Here is a 22,425-nt window from a genome sequence, read left to right as displayed (position 1 = left end):
GGCAGGAGACGGTGGTGTCAGGCGCCTGTGTAGGAGTAAAGCGTATTTATTTTGCATTCCACGAAGGCCTTTGCATTATAGCAGTGTTACGTATGATTTACATTGTACATGATTTGTAGCATTAGCTCAGCCAAAACCACTGGGCCTGCGCCTTTGCCATCTCCTGCCGAGACGCTTCCAGGAGCTGCGCATGATACCAACCAACCTCGGCGCCAGCGAGCACCGGAAGTCCAGAAGGTTCGCCGTTTCCGCTCCTCCCAGGCGTCCAATAGGATAGAGCGGGACAGCCCCGGAAATGATGTAGAGAGAGACCACTGTCCTTCCGGCTCCGGCTGTACGGGAGCGCGCAGCGCAGACATGAGGCTGCTCACCCACAACTTGCTGAGCTCGCACGTGCGAGGGGTGGGGCCCCGTGGCTTCCCCCTGCGTCTCCAGGTACCGGCCGTCTCGGGCACCTCTCCCGGGGGCGAGGGTAGAACCAGGATTCGGTCCTTGCCTAACTAAATCTCTGCGCCCCTCAGGCCACGGAAGTCCGTATCAACCCTGTGGAGTTCAACCCAGACTTCATAGTGCGTATGATACCGAAAGTGGAGTGGGCGGCGCTTCTGGAGGCTGCGGACAATGTGAGGACCCACCTCCCCAGCCCCGTGCACACCGTGGGTGGCGGGGGGTTGGGGGGATAGTCTTAACTGCAGCCCTTTACACCAGGCCTCAAGGCGAGCGTCTGGGAAGCCGAGATGATTTAAGCCTCTTGCCCACAGCTGCATCTCATCGAGGTGCCTAAAGAGCCGATTCAGGGATATGAGCATAACGAGGAATTTCTGAGAAAGATGCACCACGTGCTGCTGGAGGTGAGAACCGACCCGTCGCTTGCTTCCTGGCTGTACACCCACACCTGACAACTGCCAGTGCTCAGTTCTGATCCCCTCTTCCCGCAGGTGGAGGTCTTGGAGGGCACCCTGCAATGCCCAGAGTCGGGACGTGTGTTCCCCATCAGCCGTGGGATCCCCAATATGCTGCTGAGTGATGAGGAAACTGAGACTTAAACTGTGCCAGGCGCCGGTTTTTCCCTCTGGTTATGTGAATCTTTGTTTACACGTTATCTTGTTTGTTAGTCCTATCCTATGTGTCCCTAACCCTTGACCCAGTGACACGCCACACACAGTGTTTCTGAGCTCGATAGTATATATATTTTTTTCTCATTAAAGGTTCAAAACCAAAAGCGGTTTCTCTTTGCAGCAAATATACATTAAAATAGAGTCTCTGTACAGCCACGGGCTCTGGGCCCTGGCTTGCCCCATATCCCTGCGCCTCCCTGGCCAAACCCAAAAATAAATATAGTGTTATTGCTCTGCAGGGCATAGAGGCAGTGCTCTCCCTGCCCCCTGAGGAGACTGGGTGGAGCTGATGGGGGGCCCTGGCCACCCCAGGGGTCCAGGGGCTGGAGCCTGCTTGGAGTTATTGCTTCAAGGTGGGGGGGGGGGGGGCAGTAACACCCAATGCAAATGATGAGAGAGGAGCAAAGGGAGCAGGAGCCTTTGCTCTCCAAATCCCCCTCCGTTCTGGAGAGGAAGTCGGATTAAGCAGCAGCAAAAGCATCACCCACTGGGAGACTGTGGCCTCCACTCCCTTCCCTCCCTGAGATCAGGCTTCTGCCCACCGACCCCCCCCCCCAACACACACGTCCCCTGCAGCCCCCTATGGCTTCCGCAAGGCCCCCTACACCCTGGGGGCACGTTATGGCTTGCGAGGGGCAGCACTGTGCCCAGAGCCTGGGCGCACATGTTCCCAGCTTCTAACACCCCCAAGGAGGGGGGAGGGGAGGGTGTAGGGCCTGCTCCCAGGGGCTGATGGTGTTGCCCTGGCCCTGCCAGCAGGCTGTGGCACTGCCCAGACCCCAGCTCTGCCCTCTTGGGGCTGACCCCTTGCTGGGCGGGTCCTGCCAGCACCCCCACCCATGCCCACCCCTTGCCTCAGTCCATCATGGCCTCGAGCATTTCCAAAAACAGCTTGTGCATGGGCACCTTGCCCTCCAGCTTCACCCCATAGAAATGGGCCAGCACTTTGCCCGCTGTCTGGCGAAGGAGCGGTAGTGTGAGCAGCAGCCTGCCTGCCCGTCTCCGCTCAGCGCCCCCTCCGGGGCCCGCCCGGCCAGCTTCGTACTCCAGCAGGGCCTCATGTAGAGCTTCTCGTAGCTGCTCCACCGCTTCAGCATCTTCAATGTGCACAGAGTCTGCAAGGCAAGATGACAGAACTGTTGACACAGGCCATCTCCAGAAGGGGCAGAGCCACATCAACCTGGGCACTGCCAGGTAGGGGCCCAAGAAGGAGCCACACCAAGATTTGCTGAAGCACTACTCGCTGCTCCTGCCCATGAGCCAGGGCCCACTCCTCCTTCCTCAGCTATGGCCACCTCTGGTCCCCTTCCCCTTCCCTCCCACTAAGTGGATCACCTGTCTACAAAACCACAGGCACTAGGGCTCAGAATTCAGCATGCATTTCCTGGACCTGTCCTCGCCTGGCTTCGTGACTTTCAGCAAGTCACTGTTCTTGCCGAAGCCTGTTTTCCCTGTCTGCAAAGTGGGAGCGTGCCACCATCACAGTTAAAAAACCAAGCGCCTTATAGAGAAACCCATCAGTACAAGCCCCAAACTCACCTGAATTGGCGAGGGCCAGGGCCTTCAGCAGAACATACTCCTCGCGCTCCAACCGCAGGGCCTGCAGTCGCCGCACCAGCTGCAGCAGGGCAGCCCCCAGTTCCCCCAGGCCAGCGGCTCGCGCCCCCTCTTCATCCAGGACCAGGTCCTCAGCAAAGGCCAGCTCATCCTGCAGTGGCAGGGAGCGCTGGGCCACACCCAACACCAGTACCTCCATCCACACGCTCTGCAGTACTGACATCTGGTCAGACAGTGACAGTGACGAGAAGCCTGGAGGGCAGGGGGACCAGAGCCGGCTAAGCAACTGTATCAGAGCCAGGCAGGGCCCAGCCTACCCAGGGAAACCCCACATTGCCTGGGCCCTCTACCTGGGATGCTCTTAGCCCAGCTGATGGTGACCACAATCTCTCGGTCAAAGAGGTCACAGAGGGTGGCCACAGCTGGGAGGTGTCCGTCGGGGCCCGCTGGGTCGGGCATGGCATACAGCTTCTCAGGTTCAACCACCAGCAGATGGGACACCAGTGCGTTCACTGGGGCTGTAGTGACAGTTGGAAGAGGCACGCATTCATCCCTCTGCCAGCCCTTCAGGGTCAAACATCTTCCCAGAGTCAGTCCCCCTGTGGCCTTCCTCAATAGCCACTGGCCAGCCTGGCTCGGACACCTCTCTCCGGGAAACGCCGCACTATCTCCTAGGGAAAGCGTCTGTCTGTGGACAGGTTCTGAACGTTAGAAAACGTTCCCTGCTCCCAGCTGTACTACTCGAGGTCTGACACACAAAAGGGTATTTTCGTAAATACTTCTTAAGGGAATTGTGTGAACGAACAGATGAAGGGAAGACGTGGGTCCCAGCACCCAAGATAACTACTGTCCCGTGTGAATGACGTCAGACAGACATTGCCCACCCTGACCCCAGAGCCCCAAGGACCCCACTGCGCTCTCACCTGTCTTCCGAGGGCCTCCAGCTACTGCCAGAGGTCCAGCAGGGAAGGGGCCTGGGAAGGGCAGTGGGTCCACCTCTGGCCGCCGCTTGTACTTCTGTCGCCCACCGCGGACGCGGTCCAGACGTACCCCTTGAATTGCAGGACAGCGCTGTGTCCACAGGGCCTGCTCTCCAGAGCCCGCCTGCCCAGCCCGGTCAGCCAGGACTTCCCAGGTCTCACCCGGCCCGACCCCATGCACCCAGCTCCCCAGCCTCATCCAGGCCCCCGCCAGCGCTCACCCTCCTTGAGCATGCCCACCCGCAGGCACTTGGTGAAGCGACAGGCCTGACAGGCCTTGCGTCTCCGCTTGGTGATCTCGCATTCGTTGGAGGCCGGACAGCTGTACTCGATGCTCCCTGCCAGGGAAGAGGCAGGGCTCCAGTGGCGGCCTCCTGGGGCCCAGAAGGGGCCTAGCCAGTGGGGAGAGCCCTGCCATTCCAGGCAAACACAGGTCTGAGGAGAGCGCGAGTGCTATGAATGGGGCAGGGAAATGGGGCACTGAGGGGAAAGGCGGCTGGGCTGGGAATCTCGGCCTGGGCAAGGGAGGGACTGGGACCAGGGGAGTCAGGCGGCAACCGGCCCCAGCCTCTGGTCCAATCACACCCCTGGGCTGTGCTGCCCTCATCTGTTCTCATCAAGGGCCACAGTGGCCTCCACACTGCTACATCCAGCGGTCAGTTCTCGTCCTTCTATTACTAACATCTAACACTGCTGATCCCTCCTAGAAACAAACACTTTTCTTCTTTTGCTTCTAGTACACCACACTCTGGGTTTTCCTCCTACGTCACTGCTATTTTGTGGCTTCTGTGCATCTGCCCACACTCCTTCCATTGAAGACCCCCTGGGCGGCCCTCCAACCTGTCTCCTCTGACTCATTCCCATGCTGATCTCACCCAGGCTTTCAAATCTGTACCTCTAGCCTAGACCTGTCTGAACTCTAGACACATACCACTGCCTCCTCGGCATCCTGCGTGTCCAGAAGGCACTACAAACTTATCTTGTCCTAGATGGAGCCCCCGACTTACCCCTCCAAAACCTGCAATCTCATTTGTCCAGCTCTTCAAGCAGAAATCTTTTATAATTCCTTTCCCACCCCAAATCTAAGCCACTGACAGGTCCTGGTGGGCTTTATCTCCTAAAACATTCAGAAGCCCACCCGTTCCTCCCCTGGCAACTGTTTCTACCCTTGACCAGAGTCACCGTCACCTCCCTTCCTGCTTTGTCTCCTTCGGTTACTATCAACACAGAGGCATCCTCTTAAACCTAAGACAGGGAATTCCCTGGTGGTCCAGTGGCTAGGACTCCACACTTTCACTGCTGAGGGACTGGGCTCCATCCCTGGTCAAGGAACTAAAGCCAAAAAAAACCCCTAAGACTGATCATGTCCCTTCCCTACTTAAAACTCTCCAGGTGTCGGGGAGGGAGGCTCAAGAAGGAGATACATGTATGGTTATGGCAGATTCACATTGTTGTACAGCAGAAACCAACACAACACTGCAAAGCAATTATCTTCCAATTAAAAATAAATTTTAAAAACCCTCCAGGCGAACCCCATGGCCTATGAGACCTGCATCCCAGCTCCTCGCCACCTTTCTGACCTCATCCCCTTTGCCCTCTGTCCGGCTCTGTTGGCCTACTCAATGTTCCTCAAACAGGCCCTGCCTCAGGGTGCATGCCTCCCTTACCTCCTTCAGATCTCTGCTTCCTGGGGAGGCCTTCCCAGCCACTAGATAAGAATGGCAAGAGCCCCTCCAGACACCTCTGGTCACTTGCCCCTGCTGTGTATTTCCTGCCCTTGCTTTATGGTTTCTCGAGAGCTCTTAGCACCGTTTAATGTGCAACATCTGTACACATTTATCTTCTTCGTTATGTCTACCCATTTTAGTGCCAGTTCCCTGAGGGCCAGGACTGTGCCCAGTGCTAGGAACAGGGTCTGGCTGAATGAATGCATGGTGGCCCTCCCAGCTCCTGGGCTACCACAGGACTGAAAGGCTCAACCGGCCAACATACCCAAAGTGAATTTCTCCTCACAATCTGCTCTCTCCTCCACCCTACCTGGGCTTCTTCAGCTTAAGACGCCTCCTCAGGGAGGCCCTCCAGCATCTCAGGCCCAGCCAGATTCCCTGGCATACCCTGCTCCTGACCCCCCAGCACTTACCACAGCTGTTAGTAACAACTGTGTTCAGGTCACTGTTTTCCCTTCTCCTCTGCTGGGATGTGAACTGAGGACAGGAGCGATCCCTAGTCCCAGCTGTGTCCCCGCACCTGGAACAGTGGCCAGGGCAGCAGAGCACAAGTTCATGAGGAGGGAGGATCCTGGAGGCTGCCACTTACCCAGTGGGTGACCTTGGGCAAGCCCCACAACTACGCCTTCGACCCTCAGTTTTCCCATCTGTAACACTGGGATGAGTAAACACTACTTCCTACAAAGGTGGGTTGTGAGAACAAAATGGGATAATCGAGGTTAAGACATTTAGCAGGCTCCAGCACCTAGATATTCCATAATGATCACTGTGTATGGCTAATGCTCGACAAATACAAACCAAGTGTTCCAGGGTGGGTAGGAGACATTTGAACCCGGACCTGTTGGCTCAGGTCTGCAGGGCCAGAAGCGAGCACAGAGCTTTTAGACCAGCGGGTCTCAGCCAAGTCAAAACTTGCTAGAATGTCACAACCAGACATGAAGTATCTACCCAGAGTTATTTGTAATAAGCAGAGGCAACAGTCTGGCCTTTATGAGCTTAGCTCTAGACCGCAATCGACCCAAGTTCAAACCTTGTTGCTGCCATTTTCTACCCATGGGACCCGAACCAAGTTTCAAAAACCTCTCTGGGCCCCAGTTATAATAGTGCTAGTACCTTAGAGACTGCTGTGGGGGGTAACAGAGCTTAAATGTAATAGGGCACGGTGCCTGACAGTCAAGAAACACTCTGAAAAAGCCTACGTATTATAGCCCCAGAGTAACCACTGGTTTATATAAAAATATAAGTAACAGGTACATCCAAAATAATGCTTCTTACATCGCCATCTTGCTCACTCATATTTTGATATGCTTTCCTGAGTGGAAAAATTCACTGAGTACTATTGGCAGGGATGCCTAATAATCCTTTTTTTTTTTTTTTCCCTGACCACACCATGTGGCTTCTGGGATCTTAGTTCCCTGACCAGGGTTTGAACCTGGGCTCTTGGCAGTAAGAGTGAGGAGTCCTAACCACTGGACTGCCAGGGAATTCCCTGCCTAAGTCTTTTTAAAGGTAGATGCTGAAATATGATGTAGCCCCCTCTCAGTTAACCATAAAAACCTGCCTTGTGCTGGGGCTGCTTCAGGAAATCAACACAAAAAAGGGCATGTTCTCTGCTGGGGAGAGGATAGCAGCGGCCAGAAGACTCAAGCTTAGAAGCAGGCAGGGGCTGCTGTAGAAGGTGCTGGGCCTGGGTACCAGAAACCTAGGAGGCATCCTGAGTCCCACTCTCACATCCCACATCTGATCCATCAACACATCCTGGCGGCTTTATTTAACTCTTAAGGGAAAGGGCATTCCTGGGACATAGGAGGACCTGGGAACTCCAGGCTGCCAACCCCAGGTGGTACCACGGCACCCAGCAGTGCACCAGTTAGGCAGCCCCAGGCCCAGAGGACAAAGGGCACAGGAACGGGGTGGGGGCTCACCCTGGATGGTCCTCTTGAAGAAGGCTTTGCAGGCCTCACAGGATGCCACACCATAGTGGTAGCCGGAGGCCACGTCCCCACAGACCAGGCAGAGGCGTTTGGGCAGGGAGCTGAGCACCAGCTTCCCACCACCCTGCTCCCCAGGCCCAGCCCCCTCCCCATCCTCCTCTTCCTTGTGGCCTGGGAGGCAGCGGGTGGGAGCTGGGCCAGGAGCCAGAGCCACGGGGGGTTCAGTCTCAGTCTCCGAGGAACCCTTTGGGCTGTCAGGGCTGGCTGGCTCTGCCTTGATGTAGAGAGGCTCAATGCCCACCACCTGGCTGGACATGGCGCTGGTCACCTGCGGGAAGAGACCCGTCAGGTCACAGGGAGGAGCTGGGATGGGGGATGGAGACGCCCTGTCACCCTGGTTGCCCAACTCCAGGCCTAGGCAGGCTTCCAGGCTTAGCCAGAGGGTGGAGGGGGGACAGAGTCCAAGGAAGGCTGCCCATGAAGAGGGCCCCCCCATCTGCTGCCATAGGAACAGAGTCTCCAGAGCCTCCAGGGCCAGTAACTAACCGCAGATCTCCCACTTGGGAACCTACAGGAGGTTTGGAAAACCCCTACCCCACCCAGGCGAGGCAATAGGGAAACCTTACCCCCAGGCACTCTTCCACCCTATCTGCAATCCTCAGCCAAGAGTGGGATACCTCTCAGTTTTCTCCAGATGCTGGTGATCTCAGCGGTCTCCCCCACACAGGACCTCCCCTGGGGATCCTCCACTCAAAAGCCAAGACACAGACATACACACCAAAGGACAGTCCATGTGCTCACACAACGGTGCGTATACCCTCACCCTCCCACTCACTTGGGTCTTCAGATGTCCTCACCTGCACACACACACTCACGTGCCCACTCAAGTGTTCACACAGTCACTCTACCGAGCAGGTTCACACTCACATGGCCTTCTCAAACCCCAGTTCTCATTCATGCTCCCATTTGCCTTCACACACTCCTGAAGTGCATACTACATAACAAAGTCACACTCAAGGCTCATAATCACACTCTCGCTCACAAATATGCTTACACTCTCACCATGATCTCCACCCCCCGCACACACACACACACACACACACACACAGGCATAGACCCTTATGGAAAGATATTCAGAACCTCTCACACCTGACACTTCCCCTCTGGCCCCAGGCACACCCGCTGGCGCGGTCCACCTCCTTGCACACTCTTCCTCACATTCGCTCCTACACTCCTGCTGCCGCAGAATCCTACACCACGGGGCGCCCAGCGCGCCCCCCCAACCTGCGCACACCTACGGGAAGTTGCCTAAAGTTACTGCCTCTCCCCTCCCCCTCCGCCCGCGGGGGCCCTCTATCAGGTTATCAGGAAGTAATGGGGGAGCGCCAAGGAGGAGGAAGCTCTCCCCAGCCAGTGCGATGACCTTTGACCCAGAGAGAAGGGTGGCCCGAGGCCCCTTCGAGCGCCCCCACGTGGTCTTCAAAGCCCCTTCCCCGACCGGGAACCCTTCCCATCTTCCACCCTGGCCCGCCCCCGGGACTCCGGCATGCTCCAGGTGCCGGATTGAACCCTGCCCTGGGATTGGATCCGAAGCCCGAGCCCGACCCTGGCCAGAGCCTGCAGCCCGAGTAAGAACCGGCCTCGGGTCTCGGGCCGGCGCCTTAAGCCCTGGGCGCCAGATCCCGCCCGCACCCTGACCCCGTCTGGCTTTCGACAGGGTGTCGACCGTGACCTGGGCCGGACCCAGAGTCGGACCCCGCCTGGAGCCCGCCCCCCGCCCGCCTCCCAGCGGCGCTCGCACATGGCCCCCGCGCCCCGCCCGCCCGCCCACCCCCCAGCGGCGCTCCCCTCCGCCCCCGGACCTGGGGCTCCGGCAGGGCGGGCGGGCAGGCATGGGGGCCGAGCGGCCCAGAGCGCCGGGTGAGCCGGGGGCCGCGCGCGGCCCCTCCTCCGCCGCCTCCTCGGGCCGCGCCGCCCCGCCGCGCCGCGTCCCCTCACTCGGCGGCGCCGCCGGCGGCTTGTAGGACACAAAAGGACATCGCGGCCGCTTCCTACTCCGCTTCCTCCAGCTGACAGCGGGGGCGGGGCTGGCCGTGCGCATGCAAAGCAGGGGGCGTGGCCCAGCGCCCTATGCTAATCAGGCAAGTGGGGCGGGCAGCGCCTGCGCGCTGGAACGTGCCGGGGCGGAGCCAGCGAAGCCGGAGGGCTGGCCTTCGTGCAAGTCCGGGCCGCGCCGCCGCCGAGCTCCGGCGGCGCACTTGCTTACGTAGGAAGCGGCCGAGGGGGCGTGCCCATAGGAGACGCGGAGAGGCTCCGGGGAGGGGGTGGGGCCAGGAGCCTGCTTACGTAAAGGGGGAGGCGGGGCGCGCTGTTCGCGAGAGGAGTTGGAGAGGTCGTTGAGTGGCCGCCGCTGAGGGGGGAGACTTCATACATATGTAAATAGGAGGGCGGGGCGAGCGCCGAGGCTGGTGTATCTGCATATGCATGAGAGGCGGGGTCTAGCGCGCCTAAGTTAGAAGGAAGGTGCTGCCCCTTTCTTTTTTCCCTCTTCCCCCAAGATAACACTATCGGGCACTAGCACCTCACACCCCATATTCCCGCAAAGCTGCTGAACCCGGAGTGGGAGAAGCTGACCTAAGACATGAAATAAGTCCTGGATTTCGAGTCCTGGGAAGGCGGAGCCCATAGGGCCCGAACGCTCAAGGTCACTGCGGTGACCGAGTGAAGGTCACAGGGAAAGGCGGGGCCACGTGCGTCCGCCTCTAGCGGGCAGCCACGCATTGACTCACGGACCTTGTACAGATTCTTTTATTTCTCTAAGGGCTCAAATTCCACGTGGGCAGGGTCGGGCTTGGATCTGGGGACTGGACAGGGACCAGGGCTGGAGTCGGGCAGTCGCTGGAACCCGAGGCGGTGCTCTCAGATCGCCAAGACTTGCAGCCTCCTGTTCCGGCGCCTTTTGAGTCCCTCGATGTATCGCTGCAGCTGTTTGGTCAGGGTATGGCCCCGGCCGATCTCTGATTGGTAACCTGGAGGACAGAGCTGTATTCAGGGCAGTGAGCAGGGGCATGGCCTCCCCATCAGCCAGTCTATATTAGTTCGGGAAACTCTGGATCTTCAGGGTACTGGAACCTGGTGGTTTTGTTTCAAATGGTCAAGTCAGAGACCTGTGCTCCAAACAGACGGGAGATTCAGAGTGGGATGGAGTCCTGAGGTGGAGGATGGATGAGGAAGGCAAATGTAGAGAAGATGTTGCCGGCCTGAATTAGGGCACTGAGAGCAGGAAGCTTTGGGGACACCTCTTGGACCACCCCCTCTAAGTCATTAGCTCTTAGCCCTCCCCACCCCACCCTGACTTTCATAAAGTAAGCAGGGCGACCAAAGGAAATTTACTCCAATAATCCACTGTCCAAAGGCCCTGGGAAGGGGCCAAGGCCACACAAAGGCTGTCATTCCCAATAGGCAAGGGGAGAAATGGCCTTAGAAAAGCCATAGCAGGTTAAGAGGGACTGCACTGAAGCTACAGCCCAGTCATGACAGTCACTCCGCACTCTGTCCTTTGGGTCTCCCTGTGCCCAGCCTCCTAACTTTTTACTTTTCCTAAAGCTTCTGGAATATTTGTGGGTGGTAAGGGAATCTGACAAGGCAGATCCATCCTGAAACCCCACTCCTATAGGATCAAGGCCTGCAAAATCCCCCCAGGGTCTCTTGTGGAAGTTGAGGGCAAGAGGAGGGGCGCGCGGGGAGTAGGGGGCGGGGAGGCTCACTCCGGAGGGCTTCGGTGAGTATTTCCAGAGCTTCATTCTCCATCAGTTCAGTCAGGGGCAGGGGCAGCTAGAGAGGCAGCAAGAGACTCAGATGAACAAGGGACCCCAGCTCTGCCCACAGCTGAAATGCCCCACCTATGCCCTCCAGTTCCCCAATTGACCTGCCTGCCCCTCCACCCTACAGAGCACCCCCACCCTCTCACCCTCCACCCCCCACTATACTCCCAGTTTCCTTGGTGCCTCCAACCCTGCTCTGCTGTTCCACCCAGTAGGCTCGATGGGGTGTGTGCCTCGAGATATCGAGCGATGACACTGAGGAAGGCTTTTCTGGGAGAAGAGAAAAGAGGGATTAGTCATCTGTAGACTGCTCGGGCTTCGCTGGAGCAGAGATGTAGGGGTAGGCTGAGGGTCAGAGGGCTCCAGAGACCAGCTCCAGATACCACCTGAGTGGGAAACAGGATGGGATAGTGGTTTACAAGCCTGGGCTTTGTTGTCCCACCCTCCGAGGTGCCAGTTTGGACTACCCCACTTTGTGAGACTTAAGGCCAGTGACTGACTTTCTGACCCTCAATTTCTTCATCTGTACAATGGGATAATAAAACTGGCCCCTTAATGGAGGTTGTGAAGTTTAAAGGCGATCATGCAAGGGAAGCTGAGTGCCTGGCACAACAGCAAGTGCTCAATAAATAGCATATTGTTGTCTGCTCCAATTCCTTGATGAAGGCCTGGAGAGTGGAGGTGGCAGGGAGAAGGGCATGCCCCAAACAGCCCGGTAAATAGTATTTACTAATGGAAGTAAACAGTATAAAAACTGTAACCAGTGACAATGAATAAAAGGTAGGCACCCCCTCGAATAGCTAAAAAATCTACAGAAAAGGCATTAACTCCCTCCTTTCAACTATTCTGTGATTCCATGGAAAACACTCCGTGCGGCCTTTGCGTATTTTCCTGCCCGTCTCTGTGGCCCCAGGACCTTGTGCGACTCCTGCCCGGTAGGGGGCGTTCCTAGAATGTCTTGTTGCTTTAAAGCGAGAAAGATTAGCGTGGGGCGCCCCTTCCAGGGAATCCTAGAAACTTGGGTCCTACTGTTTTCCCCCATTTTACTGCAATAGAAATTGAGGCTCTGGCCAGCCCCCTGTCCGGTGGGCGCCCACAGCCCGGTGAGGCCACACACCGTTGTCGGTCTTGGAATCGTCCTCCTCTAAACGGCTTCCCTGGGAGCTATCGCCGCCAAGCTCCAGCTCCTCCGGCTCTTCTGGCTTGAAGCGGTCCTTGTCCTCTCCGCCGTCGGATGCTTCCCAGCCACCCTCTGCGTCGTGGCCAGCCTTCTGGTCGTAGAACCAGCGAGTCTTACCGCTTACGCTAACCTCCTCCAGTTCCGAGTCCTCACGGACCGTGGGCAGCTGCACATTCAGCTTCGGCTGAGACAGAGTAGCCGTGGTCCACATGTTCCGGATATCCTGCAGGCTCGACCCGCCCGAGCCATGGTAGCTCGAAGACTTGGCCGACGCCTGTGGGCCACACACAACGAGGGAAGCCGAGGGTCGTGGGGAATCGGGAGGGGAAGGAGAGCAGGCTGGGAGTAGGGATCCTGAACCCAACCAGGGCCGACACTCCCCTGCTGAGGGGTGGGGGGAGATGGGGGGCGTGGGGGTGATTGTTGGGAGCTGCCCTGAGCCAGGGCTGAATGAGAGGACAGTCAGGGGCCCAGGGTGAGCCTGGGGGCTGGCAGGGTGAGGAGGACCAGGAAGCGTTCTTACTTTTAAAGGCTTTCCCTCCATGCTTCTGCCCCAACGGACCCAGTTGCCACAGGCCTCCGGGCGAGGAGGGTAGGGGAGGGGGTTCACGCTCCAGGAAGGGGGAGGGGCAGGGTCCCGTCGGGAACGGCCCATGGGAGCCTCGCGGGCAGAGAGTTCAAGCTACAAGCCTCCGCACTAGATGCCCTTCTGTCTCCCCATCCCCTGCCGCATAGCCGCACGGGGGATGGACTCCCCGCGCATCCGGGCTGATTCCCACGCCAGCCCCTACCGGCAATCTCCAGGCAGAAACACCGGTCCAAGTACCCCTGAGAGTGCGGTCCCTTGACCGACGGGAGGGGCAGGGGTTCGGCCCGGGGACCCTGGCGGGAGGAGAAGGAGGGAGCAGGGCCTGACTTGCCCGGGAGGTGGCCGACGACGCAAGCACTCGCACACCCTCTCGCGTTCCCGCAGCTCCACGCCCGCAGCCGTGCAGACTGTTTCCGTTTATTGATGCGGGCTTTGAGGCACAGTCGTGAGGTGTTGTGAGGGACAGGCCCGGCCGGGACAGCGAGACAGAAAGCCGTGGGAGTCTGGAAATGGATGAGGTGACAGGGCCAGGAGCAGGGGGTGGCAGACAAGCAGCCCGTGGCCTCCTCCCCAGGTTTCGGTCCGGTCGGTCGAGAGAGGGCTCTTTGGTCAGACAAGCAGAGCATGCCGGGGTGAGAGGGCGAGAACGAAGCCCTTTGAGAGGCCTGGGCCGGGGTCCTCCCTCTACGCGGGCACGCCTTTGTCCCGGGGGCGCCCCGGGCCGCGGGGCCGCGACGGTTTCCTGGGGGGATTGAGGGGGCGGCGGCGACCCCGTGGCGCGCGGGGCAGCGCGCAGCCGCGCTCGCTCTGCGTGTCCGAGGACTCGTCGATGAAGGCCAGATTCTCGCTGGGGTAGTCCAGCGCGGAGGCCGTGGGCGGGGTGGGCGGCGTGGGCGGCGTGGGCGGGGAGGACGGCTCGGTCTTCTCCGGGGCCGCAGGGGACAGGGGCCTGCTGGCGGGCTGCGCCGGGCAAGGCGGTGGAGGCAGGGGTGGCCGCTCCTTCTCCGACGGCGGTGGTGCCGTGGGCCCAACTCGCTGGGTCACCCGCGCGGTCACCGTGCCCGTCCAGCTGGCGGCCTGCGCCGTGAGGCCACCCATCTGCGCGGGGAGGAAAGGCAGTCCTCTACCAGGGATCCTCGACCGTCTCTCCGCAACCCCGGGAGCCTGCGCCGTCACCGTCAGGCATGGCCCCTCTTTTTCGCCTGGTCCTCCTGCCTCAAGAGTGGGAAAAGGCCGGAGGAGGGAGGGCAAAGCTCATCACCAGCCACATCCTCTCCTTTCCTCCGCCTGCACTGAAATGCTCCCTTCTCCAGGAAAGACCCGAGGTTTTGTATCAGCTCTCCCGGGTCCCCAGAGACCTTTGTGCCGCCACCTACTCCACGGCCAGGAGAGGGGGTTACAAAATACAGCAATAAATAAAACTACAAAGACGAAACGCAGCAACAAATAAAATTTTAGTATAAGTATGTCCCATGCCGCATTTGAGACATACTTGTACTCAGATAATATTTGCAATTTATCCGAAATTCATATCCAACTAGGATTCCTTCATCTTTATTGGCTAAATCTGGTAACCTTTAACCATGAGAGTAGAGACTGGAGTCAACTGCAAACCTGTCCGAGCTTATCCCTTTGATCCCAACCGGTGCACACCGTGGCTCCCTCAGTCCCCATCTTGGGGAGCCCACACTCTAGAAGGGAAGGCAGGGTGGTCCACCGGCTGCTGGGGAACAGCGCATCAGCACCAGGGCGCAGGCGCAGGCGGGGCGTCGAAGCAGGGGCGCCTACCTCTGCGCGAGTGCGGCGGGACACGACTCGCAGCCAGTTCCCGATGGTGGTGAGCACTGAAGCGAAGTAGGCCAGGCCCAGCAGGATCCAGAACCACACCAGCGGCTGGTAGGCTGCAAAGTTCTGGTTGGGACTGGCCCCTGGGACACCGCCAGGGAGGGGAGAAAGAAGTTGATTGTGAGACACGCCTTGAGCCGATGAGTCTCGGGTTCACTGTCCTTCTCAACTCCTGGAGAAGATCCGCCCTCCCCAGGGCCAAGGGTCTGAGCTAGAGTGAGTGAATGGATGCAAGGAGACAGACTAGGAGTGACTTGAAGGTGTCCAAGAGAAGAGTAAGTGGAGGTGCTCAGGCGCAAGAATGTGAACATGTGTGAGGGGTGCACGTGTACAAGAATGTGGCACGTGTGAAGGGGTCACTTAATATACGTGTGAGCATGCATGGGGGTGCAGGCATGCAAGACCGTAAGTAGGCAGGAGGTGTCGCAGCCCTGCCAAAACGTGAGGGTGCATTCAGTGAGCGGATGTAGGGCGTGGAGCAAGCGCGTGTGAGCGCACACGCGCCCTGTGGAATTTCGAGGGAGAAGCCAGATGGCAGAGCCCGTGGGAGGGGAAGAGCAACCCAAGAAAGGTGGCCTCACCGGCCACGTAGTCCCCGAAGCCCACCGTGGTGAGTGTCACCACCACGAAGTAGATGGCCTCCAGCTTGCTCCAGCCTTCCATGTAGCAGAACACGAACGTGGGCGTAAGGACAAAGAGCAGGCAGCCGATCAGCAGGAAGAGCACCGCGGATAGAACTCTCACCAGCCCCGGTGGCACGTGCCACTTCTGCAGGGAGGGGCCGAGGAGTCACCAAAACCTCCACGCTCACACTCCACACCCCCTCTTCTCGGAACCAGTGTTCGAGGTTCTCGGGATTCAGGCGCCCCGCCCCTGCTCACATGCCGGGGCTGGGACGGACGTAGGAAAGGGTATCCCGAACCCAACGCCAGGGCGCACAGGGCGTGGAGCAGCTCACCAGAAAGATGGCTTCGATGTGACCGATGCCGCGGCGCAGGGAAGAGCCCAGCCGGTCCCCGACCCCGGCCAGCAGTATCCCAAACAGCGGGATGCCCACCAGCGCATAAAAGATGCAGAAGAGACGCCCAGCATCTGTGCGCAGGGCTGCGTTGCCATAGCCTGGGCAGAGGGGCCGTGCAGCAGATCTAGGGGCTACCTGGCACACACACACACACACACACCCCAGCTCCCCCTGCACCTTCCCCCATGAGAAAGCCCAGCCACCCCTTGCCCCCTCTCCATGCCCAATCCCTTCCCCCACCGATGGTTGTGATGATGGTGCCTGAGAAAAAGAAGGCACTGCCCAGGTCCCAGGCTGAATGGTTGCTGTTACTGGTTGAGTTGGTGTCAGGGTTCGCACCCCCTCCCAGGGCATCAGCCACATCCTGCAGGACAAGGCGCAGAAGGAGGAACCTCAGTCCTTGCCTTCTATCCTGGCCAACCCCTGGCCCTCGTCTCTGAGTGCTTCCCTCCTTAGCCCTCCCAGCTCTCCCCTACCCTCTGGTCTTCTTGAAGGCAGTCCCTTAGAGCAGACATTGTAGATTGGGCAGCCCAATTTTGTTGTTTGACCAACACATTGTTGTAGAGACGTTTGAGTTATCAGCCCCTTAATTTCGCATAACAGATTTCCAGTTTTACAGTGGTCGGGAGCACAGACTCTGGGACCAGACTGCCTGGGTTCACATCTTGGTGCTAACTGAAGCTGAACTGTGCTTCCATTTCTGCATGTCAGTTGGGTGTGGTGATAATAGTACCTTCCTCAAAGAGTTATTGTGAAGAGTTAAAGCATTCACAACAAAGCAAGCACTGTGTGTTTGTGAAATGATTACCCATGTAGACAGCATGCTCAACGAGTTCAGGTTTCCGTGAACCCCACCACCTCTACGTCCCCTTAGGAAGCTGACTTTGAGTCAGTCTCTTGCCTTCAAAAATCTGATGAAAGTTAGGGACCCTCCCTCCAGGAAGGTTCACATACCAACAAATTTGCATCCACTTTGGGGAGGGTCATGGACAGACAAACCCTTCCCCACCCTGCTGAAGTCCAAACCAAGCCCTGTGCTACACAGTAGATGCTCACTGAAGGTGAAAGTGAAAGTCACTCAGTCGTGTCCGACTCTTTGTGACCCCATGGACTATACAGTACATGGAGTTCTCCAGGCCAGAATCCTGGAGTGGATAGCCTTTTCCTTCTCCAGGGGATCTTCCCAACCCAGGGATCGAACCCAGGTCTCCCGCATTGCAGGCAGATTCTTTACCAGATGAGCCGCAAGGAAAGCCCAGATGCTTATTAAATATGATTACATTTGTGAAATGGCCATGTGTCTGCCCATCTTGCCAGCCAGTTGGCCTTCCTCCCAAGGTGGAGTCTGTGTTTTGAAAGTGCCTGCCCTAAGTGATGGAGGTCAGAGCACAGTGAGGAGAGAGCGCAGAGGACCCTTCCCTAAGCAGCACCGAGCCAGGACACACAGGCGGTAATGTGAAGGAGGTCATAAACCACCTTCTTTCTCTCTGACTGCAGTCCTCATTAGCAAGACACAGTCCAAAGTAATCTTCCTAAAGTGACAGCCCCAAATCTTCTATCCCTCTCTGCTGTCTGCAGAATAGAGTCTGAATTTCCGAGCCCAGCCTGTAAGCCCCTTCTCCATGTGGTCCCAACCTGCTTTTCCCGAGTCTTCTCTCCTGGGACTTCCATTTTGGAGCCCAAGTTACAGTGACCTTATCCCCAGATTTTGAGACGATTCCATTTCCTGTAATAATCTCTTCATGAAGCCAAGAAGTGAAGTGTATGATTAAAAGTTATTTAATTTTATTTTGCAACACTTTTCCAATAAATTCACAACTTGGAAAAAAAATCCTTTGTCATTCTGGGTGTTCTAATTTTTGCTTCAAATGACTAGGCATCTGCTAAATCCGAGAACTGCAAAACACTGAGCTTTCCAGTTTCCACGCCTTTTTCCATGCTGTTCCTCTGCCCGAAAGTCTCTTGCAACCCAATCACACATCTCTAAATTCTACCCAACTCATCTGCTTCATCAATTACCAGCTCTTCCCAAAGACCCTGGGGCATGTCCCTCCTTGCCATCACCCTCACCCTGCACTTAGGCCAGGGCTCAGCATACAGCTGGCAGTTAACAAAGAAGGAAGTAAGGAAAGCTCCCCTTCTACTAAATCCTACAGTGAACTTTCCCTGGAATCAGTGCCTTCGCCTAGATGTGACATCCTCTAGGCTACAGCCTGCATCTGTCCACCCCAATATCAATTTCCCTGCTCACCCTATCCTGGACAGCATGGCACCTAGCACACAGTAGGTGCACAATTGCTGCATGACTGGCTAATTATAGGAGAGAAATAAAGCAGCTGTTGCCCGCCTTGCATGGTTCTGCCCTTCCTTTTCTTCTTTTTTCATATCCAGGAAAAAAGCAATTCCTTTGTGAAGATAAAATAGGTCAGGTTCCCTCTCTCCTCCTGCCCTGTTGTGTGGTCAAACACTCTCCTACCCAGAGTATCAGAGAGCCTTTCTGGGCATTCTCTGGGTCAGAGACAATGTCAAGCTGCCTGTGTCCTGGCCCCACCCCACCCTCAACTCTGCTTCAGGTCCTGCCACCTTGGGAATCAGCTGGAACACTGAGTCCCCATGCTGATGCCTCCTCCTTCCATAAGAACAGGCAGGAAAGGAAAGTGGGGGGGGGGGTAGCTTTTCAATAACATAATACACATTAATGTAATCAAGTGAAATGTTAGGTGTTTTTATTTATTTTTTTAATATGACAGTGGCTCAGAAATCAGAGAGAGAGCAGAGGTGCTTGCCTGACAATAGCATGAAAGGCTGCAGCCCACTCTTCCTTTAGGCACTGGACCAAAGCCCACCCCATCCCTGACTTGCACTCCCTCCAGCTTTCACTTCACAAGCATGTGTCCTGGCAGGAAGGTGTGCTCAACCTGGCATCCATGATGGCATGGATTGGCTTAGGGGAGCCTGGAACCCTCCGAAATCAAGGGTATGTGTTATATGTGCACTTTTCTGGAGGTAGGGGGTGGGGAAGTGTTCACAATGTTCTTAGGTTTCTCTGAGGCATCTGTGACTCCAAAGAAGCACAAGAACTAGTGTAGAAATGCCAGCTTTAGCAAATAAAAATACTGCATGGGACAAATTTGTATTTTAAAAGTATTCATCCTTGAGCTGAAATTTACATTTAACTGGGTGTTCCAGCCTTCATCTGGTAACCCTAAACCTGTGAGTTAGACCTGGGAAGACATAACATATCTCATACGCTACAGCCATTTATTCATTTCTTCCTTCATGGGTTCCTTCACGCAATCACTATCACACGCTGGGACGAGAACCCAATGCCGGGTGCAGCAAGAAAAGCAAATGCAGCCCCTGGCCACCATATTGAAAACACAAGAGACCTGGATGCCAGCCTCTGCCCCGCACCCCTCCAGCTGCACCCTGCCTTCAGGGGTGTGGGCCAGGAAGCAGCCCTCCAGAACAGGGCCCCAGCAGCATGCAGCTAGTGTCAGGGGGTCCCAGGCGACTGCTGCGGGGTCTCCCCCCACCCACGCACCTTGATGAAGAGCCCCAGGTCATGGTCGCTCACACTTGGATGGGCCCTCAGGAACTTCTCTCGCGCCTCCCCCAGCTCCCTTTGGGCCTGCTGCTCATGGGGCTGCTCCAAGGCCTGGAACACCAGGGCACCAGACACCAGGTAGAGCAGGACCAGGGCCAGCAGTGCTAGTAGTGTGGTGCTGCGCATGGCGCGCCCAGGGGCCCGGCCAACTCCACTGCCAGCCTGGGGAGGCTGGGCAGGGGGTTCCTGGGGAGCTGCAGTCACTGCGGGCAGAACCAGGGATGCTGGGGTCAATCACCTGGCCTGACACCCCTACACCCTCCTTCTCCAACCCCTACACACCCAAAGGTTCTGGGAGCCCCAGGCCCTACTACCTGCAGAGGGTCTCTCCTCACACCCCTCTGATCAACCCGACTCCTGGTACCAGGACACACCCAGTGCCCAACCCACCCCACCCCCACCTCGGTCCTCCCCCTTACCTCCACTGCCCGGCCCTCAGCCCCAGTCCGGGACTCCAAGGTGTGAGAAGAGGGCACAGGGAAGGGAAAGGACAGAGAGTGGAAGGTGGAAACAGAGACAGCCTGCCCAGGGAGAGGCGGGGACAGAGAGGAGATGCTGGGGGCCTGGAGGGGGACCCCGCCTTCCAGCTGGGGGCTGAGGGGGCGCAGAGGACCACGCCGGCCGGGGACGGGGATGGCGGTCCGGCTCGTCCGCCGAGGTTGCAGCAGCATCTTCGCGGCTTCTCCCTCCCCTCCTGCCTCTCCTTGCTCGGCTTCTAGAGGCGATAGGCTGGGCAGGGAGCCCCCAGGGTCCCCAGCGCCCCGCTGGGCTTTCGAGGAACCCAGGGGCGGGTCCCAGTCGCTGCGCAGAGGCGAGGCAGGGTGGCGGGGAAGGGAGGGTACCGGGTTCCGGGAAGGAGCGGGATGGGAGCGACGAGGGCCGGACCAGCGCGGCATCCCCCAGGACAGCTGCCGGCTCCCCCGGGACAGCGCGCGGCGACGCCCACGCGCACACACGCGGGCACAAAGACCCGCGCGCCCACGCTCCTCCCTGCGGCTCCAGGCGGCCTCGCTGCCCCGGTTGCACGCACACCGTCCACCTGCACATACCCCGGACTCCCGGGCACACCGGACCTTCAGGGCCGTGCGCGCCAGGCCAAGGCCCCCAGAGGCCTACACACATGTGTGCACAGACTCACGTCCACGCACACCCAGATCGCGGGGCCACCGCGCAGCGCCCGCCGCCCAGACACTGCACACCCGCCACTCGCTCCCACCGCCTCCCCGCGTCTTCACGCCGACGCCTCGGAGCGTGACGGGCGGCGGGCGGGACGCACGGCTGCAGGACTCCCGGAGGTGGGCCCCCTCCCGGCCGGTCTCCCCCTGCGCGCCCCAGCCCGGGAGCCCGGCCTGCGGCCCCCGCCGTCCCGCACGCCCGCCCCGTGCCCGCGCGCCCGCCCGCTCCGCCCCGCACTCACTGTCGGCCCCGATGCGGCTGCGGCTGCGGCTGCGGCCCGGGCTCCCGTGCGGCCTCGCCGGTGCCGGCGGGGCCGCGGAGGCGGCGGCAGGGGCGGAGCGGGCGGGCGCTGGTGCTGAGACCCCCCTCCTGCCGCCAGAAGCCCCCCTCCTTCCGCGTTTAACCCCTCCAGCACCGCGCTTCCCTCGGTGCCTCGCCCTCGCCTCCGGCTCGGCTCTCCGCAGCCCCTTACCTGAGGTTGCCCAGCCCCCCAAACCCAGCCCGTCCAGGGAGGTGAGTGGCAGAGGAGCCCGAGAGGGGTCGCCGCTGGGTCAGGCCTGGAATCTCAGACTGGGGCCCTGGTACTGCCCTGTGGGCCAGCCAGTGTGGTCAGCGGCACGGCCCCAACTTGGACATCAGCCGGCTCACTTCTCCGGGCCGGCTCCACGCTAATTTCCCAGCATCTTCCAGGCCCACTACCAGATCAGAAGGGCCCTCAACTCCCCGCCCCAAGGGACAGTCCGGCCCTTGGGCTCTGCACTCCTGAGGGAGAGACCCCAGGGGACAAAGGGGTGGGGGATCCACGGAGGAAACCTGGAATTGGCCGAGGTAGGGTTGGGACCAAGCTCTGAGAAATCAAGCTGGGCACCACCTGCCTCTACTCCTGTATCCCCATCGCTCGCTCCTCAGTTCCATGCCCATCCCAGGCTGGAAGGGGTACCAGCACTCCCTCCCCCACTGTCTGAAAAGCAGGGCCCTGAACTTAGCTCCCCTCTTCTCTTGCTTGCTTCTTAGCAACTCTCATCTTGCCAAAGATCCTTCCCTCCTCTGGGGTCCTCAGCCTTCACTTGGGTGGTTTTAAGTATGGGCTCTAGGGCTGACCACCCCCAAACAGTAGGGGGCCTAGACTGGTGACCAGACTCTCCAGGCCTCCCAGTCCCCACTTACAGAAAAGGGATGACTAATTATCACCTCAGGATGCTGTGCTGAGCATTAATGAGGTCGGTATTTGTAAATGCTCGAATCGCAACCTGGCACTCACAATTGAGTGCCCTACAAATGTCAGCAATTTCCCTTTCAACTGAAAGTGATTGTTCAGCTTTGAGCTGCTTGAGTCTCAGAGGCCCATCTCTGGAGGTACTGAGGCTTGGGGCTCAGGACAGTCCCAGGTGAAGGGTTTCAAGGTAGGCTCAGTGCTAGGCCCCAGGAACTCCAAGGAGCTGGACCAAATGGCCAGATACATGGGCGAGATAAATGACTCTCTGATAAGTGACTCCCAGCCATGGGACAGAGGACAGATCTGTAAGGCCTGCGATTACAGAGGGCAGCGACTGCACTATCAGGGACAGTCAGGGAAGGGGCTCCCCAGGCAGACTCTGTGGGGGCAGCCTGGCCAAATCCGCACAGGCTAGGGAGATGGGGGCTGCTTTTCCTCCACCAGTCCTGGACTAACTCCTGGACCTGAAGGCCAGGTTGGGCATAATGACAGGGAAATAGGGTCTTTAGAAATCCCGACCCACTGAGGGTAAGAGGCATAGCAGCCATGCAGTCACAGTGCCAAGGGACCTGGGGTGGGGTGGGGAGGGACATAGTTCCCTGACCTGGAAATGGCAGGGTTCATAAAGGAGACGACATTTGAAGCAGTTCC

The 22,425-nt window shown here is 58.3% G+C and overlaps 4 protein-coding genes across 4 annotated transcripts; 1 reads left to right on the top strand and 3 right to left on the bottom strand.

Moving 5' to 3' along the window:
* The first annotated feature begins 294 nt into the window (after positions 1-294).
* Positions 295-1,225, top strand: TRMT112 (tRNA methyltransferase activator subunit 11-2). Its single transcript, XM_052661787.1, has 4 exons — positions 295-435; positions 522-623; positions 762-851; positions 939-1,225. Exons 1-4 carry the CDS (start codon positions 358-360, stop codon positions 1,044-1,046), a joined length of 378 nt encoding a protein of 125 aa, XP_052517747.1. The 5' UTR covers positions 295-357; the 3' UTR covers positions 1,047-1,225.
* ESRRA (estrogen related receptor alpha) lies at positions 1,168-9,289 on the bottom strand. Its single transcript, XM_052661786.1, has 7 exons — positions 9,179-9,289; positions 7,308-7,644; positions 3,877-3,993; positions 3,599-3,727; positions 3,026-3,193; positions 2,658-2,927; positions 1,168-2,233 (listed from the first exon to the last, which is right to left on the bottom strand). Exons 2-7 carry the CDS (start codon positions 7,630-7,632, stop codon positions 1,974-1,976), a joined length of 1,269 nt encoding a protein of 422 aa, XP_052517746.1. The 5' UTR covers positions 7,633-7,644; positions 9,179-9,289; the 3' UTR covers positions 1,168-1,973.
* Positions 9,290-10,235: 946 nt separating this feature from the next.
* CATSPERZ (catsper channel auxiliary subunit zeta) lies at positions 10,236-12,531 on the bottom strand. The gene is made up of 4 exons (XM_052662581.1): positions 12,258-12,531; positions 11,331-11,410; positions 11,084-11,150; positions 10,236-10,345 (listed from the first exon to the last, which is right to left on the bottom strand). The coding sequence occupies exons 1-4, from the start codon at positions 12,529-12,531 to the stop codon at positions 10,236-10,238; spliced, it is 531 nt and encodes a 176-aa protein (XP_052518541.1).
* Positions 12,532-13,593: 1,062 nt separating this feature from the next.
* Positions 13,594-19,523, bottom strand: KCNK4 (potassium two pore domain channel subfamily K member 4). Its single transcript, XM_052662379.1, has 6 exons — positions 19,320-19,523; positions 16,016-16,139; positions 15,713-15,873; positions 15,336-15,522; positions 14,698-14,837; positions 13,594-14,007 (listed from the first exon to the last, which is right to left on the bottom strand). Exons 1-6 carry the CDS (start codon positions 19,506-19,508, stop codon positions 13,594-13,596), a joined length of 1,215 nt encoding a protein of 404 aa, XP_052518339.1. The 5' UTR covers positions 19,509-19,523.
* Between the last annotated feature and the right edge of the window lie 2,902 nt (positions 19,524-22,425).

Source organism: Budorcas taxicolor, chromosome 25 (genome assembly GCF_023091745.1).
Source record: "Budorcas taxicolor isolate Tak-1 chromosome 25, Takin1.1, whole genome shotgun sequence".
NCBI lineage: Eukaryota > Metazoa > Chordata > Mammalia > Artiodactyla > Bovidae > Budorcas > Budorcas taxicolor.
This window is presented reverse-complemented; position numbering and strand designations above follow the sequence as displayed.

What these genes read in the sequence shown, in the direction of transcription:
- TRMT112 (XM_052661787.1), top strand. Translation starts at nt 358, where the DNA reads ATGAGGCTGCTCACCCACAACTTGCTGAGCTCGCACGTGCGAGGGGTG. An exon ending in GCTTCCCCCTGCGTCTCCAG is followed by an intron (nt 436 to 521) that starts GTACCGGCCGTC and finishes TGCGCCCCTCAG; the next exon opens with GCCACGGAAGTCCGTATCAA. An exon ending in TGCACCACGTGCTGCTGGAG is followed by an intron (nt 852 to 938) that starts GTGAGAACCGAC and finishes CTCTTCCCGCAG; the next exon opens with GTGGAGGTCTTGGAGGGCAC.
- CATSPERZ (XM_052662581.1), bottom strand. Translation starts at nt 12,531, where the DNA reads ATGTGGACCACGGCTACTCTGTCTCAGCCGAAGCTGAATGTGCAGCTG. An exon ending in GGGTGGAACAGCAGAGCAGG is followed by an intron (nt 11,151 to 11,330) that starts GTTGGAGGCACC and finishes CTGCCTCTCTAG; the next exon opens with CTGCCCCTGCCCCTGACTGA. An exon ending in ACTCACCGAAGCCCTCCGGA is followed by an intron (nt 10,346 to 11,083) that starts GTGAGCCTCCCC and finishes TCTGTCCTCCAG; the next exon opens with GTTACCAATCAGAGATCGGC.
- KCNK4 (XM_052662379.1), bottom strand. Translation starts at nt 19,508, where the DNA reads ATGCGCAGCACCACACTACTAGCACTGCTGGCCCTGGTCCTGCTCTAC. An exon ending in ACCTGGGGCTCTTCATCAAG is followed by an intron (nt 16,140 to 19,319) that starts GTGCGTGGGTGG and finishes CTTGTCCTGCAG; the next exon opens with GATGTGGCTGATGCCCTGGG. An exon ending in CACCATCATCACAACCATCG is followed by an intron (nt 15,874 to 16,015) that starts GTGGGGGAAGGG and finishes CCCTCTGCCCAG; the next exon opens with GCTATGGCAACGCAGCCCTG.
- ESRRA (XM_052661786.1), bottom strand. Translation starts at nt 7,632, where the DNA reads ATGTCCAGCCAGGTGGTGGGCATTGAGCCTCTCTACATCAAGGCAGAG. An exon ending in GGTGGGCATGCTCAAGGAGG is followed by an intron (nt 3,728 to 3,876) that starts GTGAGCGCTGGC and finishes CTGCAATTCAAG; the next exon opens with GGGTACGTCTGGACCGCGTC. An exon ending in CTGGGCTAAGAGCATCCCAG is followed by an intron (nt 2,928 to 3,025) that starts GTAGAGGGCCCA and finishes CCTGCCCTCCAG; the next exon opens with GCTTCTCGTCACTGTCACTG.